Source organism: Leishmania infantum, chromosome 29, assembly GCF_000002875.2.
Source record: "Leishmania infantum JPCM5 genome chromosome 29".
Classification (NCBI taxonomy): Eukaryota; Euglenozoa; class Kinetoplastea; order Trypanosomatida; family Trypanosomatidae; genus Leishmania; species Leishmania infantum.
In genome coordinates, this window is record NC_009413.2 from 224,516 (window position 1) to 228,126 (window position 3,611).

The 3,611-nt window shown below is 61.7% G+C and overlaps 1 protein-coding gene across 1 annotated transcript; it reads right to left on the reverse strand.

Moving 5' to 3' along the window:
- Positions 1-929: 929 nt before the first annotated feature.
- On the reverse strand, positions 930-2,825 carry LINJ_29_0630 (conserved hypothetical protein; the record flags this gene model as incomplete). The annotated part of the gene is made up of 1 exon (XM_001466545.1): positions 930-2,825. One exon carries the CDS (start codon positions 2,823-2,825, stop codon positions 930-932), a length of 1,896 nt encoding a protein of 631 aa, XP_001466582.1.
- Positions 2,826-3,611: the final 786 nt, after the last annotated feature.

Genomic DNA, 3,611 nt, shown 5'->3' on the forward strand with positions numbered 1-3,611 from the left:
AGACAGATGCAGTCAGTAAGATGAAAGATTCTCCTATTGTTGCCTAGAAGGCGGGGGAGGGGACGGTGGCACTTCTTAAAGCGGGCGAAGCGAGAGTCGCCTGCATTACATGAGACATGTCGGATGCAGACGCGCACATGAAGAACACAGCAGGCAGAAGCTCCTCTCCCTTTCCCTGCCCAAACGGTGGCGGTTCGCTTGAGAAACGGGGTCTATACAGTGCCCTTGCCACGCCGCCTAACTCAACCGCACGACGCCTGTAGCGGCGACGGCTGCACAAGACTACTTCCCTCGCTTTACCTTCGCTTTCTCTCCTGCAAGCAGTGATGGGTGTCCTCACTGCTTGCGCTCGCTCGCTCTGACGGTTCCCGCGCTGTCCTTCTGTTCTCCTCCTCCCCCCCTGTGTGCTGGGGAGAGGGACTCTCCGTCTCGCAGTACACACTGGATGTATGCGAGGGTCGGTGTACGCAACTGCACCTTATTACGCGAATCCGCATGCGCGGGTGCCGAACAAGAAACCGTGTGTTGAGCCCTTCGCTCCGTCCCCCACCCACCCACGACCAATACAGTGCCTTGGGCAATATGGGAGCCTATTGGGCGGCATCCCGTGGTACGGGGCGAGGGCACAAAACACGTCGCACCACTTAGCAACAAGAGCATCGCATCCGTTCTTTGTTAAGCGCGCGCGTGCAACCAAACGGCGGCCCGCATGCCACCACCACCGACTTCTGCCGCCCTCCTCCGTTGGCACTGTCACTACCAGGGCAACAACGCGGCGTATTGGAGGAGCTGCGCGACAACTTCGACGATCTCAGCCGCGTCTGCCTTTCTGAAGTTAGTCATGCGCATACTCCGCGCGGCGGCCTCGACCATTCGGATACCTCCTCCTCCGCAGCGCAGTGGCGGTCTTCGAAACCACCTCCAGACTCTCATGGCTTCGGGTGGTCTTCAAAGAAGTCGCGAGCGACGAAGAAGCGCAACGCCTGCAGCAGCACTCCCTGCTCATCCATCCTCGCCTCCTCTGTGAGTCGCTCGTACAGCGTCGGCGGCGGAGGCGGGCGGCGGGCGGGGTCGCGGCGGTGCGGCTGCGCGTACCTCGCTGCCGCGACAGGGGCCATCATGCGAGTCACCTCCCTCGGCGCATCAGCCAGCGGCGCTGCAGGCTGCGGCAACGGTGGCATGTCTTCGCTGCTTTGATCCTTCGGGGCATCGGCCACTGGTGTTGCGTGGCCCTCCGACGGCGGTGTGGCGTTAGCGCTCAGTTCCTCTTGAGGCGCGACAGGCGCCGCCCCGCGGAGTTCGCTGGGCAAGGGGTGCGTTGGCGCAACGCCATGCACCTGCTCAGCTACAGCTTGCTCGGCACCGCTGTCGCTTGGCGCCGTGGTCTCTGGCGCCTCTTGCTGCGGAGCATCACCGGGCCCCGGCTGCTCTGGCCCATTGTTGTCTTTTTCCGCCCTCTCACGATGCGGCTTGGCGCCCTTCTCCAACGCAGACAACTTTGCCTCGCCCCACACGACATGCCGATCATACGTGTTGTCGCCTTTCGTCGGGCAGTCGGACACCCAGTGATCACCCTTGATGCCGCAGCGGTGGCAGACGTAAAACTGCGGAACATCCTTTGCAGCAGCGTAGCGCTCGCGCACGAGCTGCACGCGTTGCCGCGGGGTAAGGGTGCCGTTGGGGCCAAGAGGGATTATCTTCGTGGGATGTGCTCGCGCGGCGTGGGCACCAGCCGACGAAGCCGGCGAGGGAGACGACTGCTTTGCCAAAGGCACGGCAGTCGCCGTGGTACCAACAGCATCGGTGCTCTGGTCCCCTGTCCGTGATCCTTGTGGAGACGTGTTAGAGGCCTTAATCGGTGCGGCCGTGGGGTCGGACTCCTGGTAAGATGAGACGGACCGCGGCTGAATGAAGCGAGCTTGCCCGCCCTCCGCGTCGCTTGCGAGAGATGGCGCCGGCGGCTGCGAAGGTTCGCACGGGTTTCGGTGGGAAGAGCGCCTTTGGCGGTGCTCAGACGGCGAGCGCGACGACCGGGACGACGACGCAGATGCAGACGACGCTGCCGATGGAGAATGTGACCCGGCCGGCAGTCCGCCGCGTATAATCACAGACTCCTCCGTGCGAGGCCGCTTGCGAATAACAATACCATGCTGCTGCATCCACCGTCGCCGCTCATCGGGCAGCACGACGCCTCGCGCTGCCTTGTAGTAGAGCTCCTCTACCTTCATCTTCACGGCGTCCTGCGTGGGGAAGCGGCGCTTGCGCTGCTCGAGGTAAGCGTTCATGTCCACCAGGTTCGGCGCATCGGGGCGGTTGTGCAGCAGCTCTATGTGCTCCTCCATCCGCCAAGGCTTGCCCTTGCGGCAGGTGAAACGGCATCCGGCAACAGTGCAGTACATATGCGTGTCCATGTGTGCCTCGTACTTTTCCTGTGTGGCAAACTCTCGCTGACAGGCGTCGCAGTACAGGGCGTCATCCTTTCTGGCTGCTGGAGCGGCGCTTGTTTGAGGAAAGCGCTGCGCATTCGTGTGTGGCTCGTTCAATGGAGGAGGGCGAGCCGTGGCGTCGCCGGGATGCCCCGATGTGGAGCGGGACGGCAGCGCCAGTGCACGACTGCGATCGTTGCCGCTTTCCTCGCCAAGGATGTTGGCAGGGCTGCAGAGGAGCGGGTTGGGTGCTAGCTTGCACCACTCTCTGACTGTCCCGTACGCACGCCGCCACCCCTCCATGGCGGTGGGGAGGCCAATCACGAGCTTTTCGTAGGGGCGAACGGCATCTTCCAGCTCACCGGGCGAAGGGCGAGGCATTCGATGGCGCGGTGGCATCTGCGGGCACAAGGAGCGTGGTGAGTGACTTGCTGCGTCTCTTAGGCTTAGCAAATTAGGTTGTGTCGGTCACCGCTATGGCTCGCTTACATGTTCTGTGGGGAAATGAGAGAGGCCGCAAAGGCGCAGATACACGGATGGGCGATAAAGTGAAGGTCTCGCTTGCGGGTGGCGACTTTCCCAGTCTTTGCACCCACTCAGCTGCGGGGGAGAGAAAGGGGGACCTCCCGCAGGCGACGCGGTGTTGCGGTGAGCGCCAAGGTATACGCTGGACACGTTTGCCAAGGGTACGTTGCGGAGCTGCGGAATGACTGTGCTGGAGGAGGAGGAGGGGGTATCGCAAGGCAGAGACCCTTATGGATATATATATATATATATGTGTGTGTGTATGTGCGTGTGTGCTAAGCTCGATGCTGAAATCTCTCCCTCTCTTGCTTTTCGGTACGGTGGCGAGTGTCGCAGAGAGCCGTGAGAAGAGGGCGAGTGAGCTACGGAGAGAAGTCGCACAGAGAGATGGAGACAGGGAAAGAGGGTGGGGCATATGTTTGCCGTTGTGAAGTGACAGGAGGGGTGCACTCAGAAATGTCTGCCTTTGGGTGTAAGAGGGGGAAGAGGCAAGGCCGACTATGAGCCGGCGCGCGTGCACAAGTGCCTCTTTCACTCGTCCGCCCCAAGCAAAGAATGCAAGTGGGAAGGGCAAGAGGGTAAGAAAAAGAGAGAGCGGAGCGGAATGGGTGAGGCATCGCGGCCTGCGTTGCCCATATCCGTGGCGCTTTCCTCTTCGTC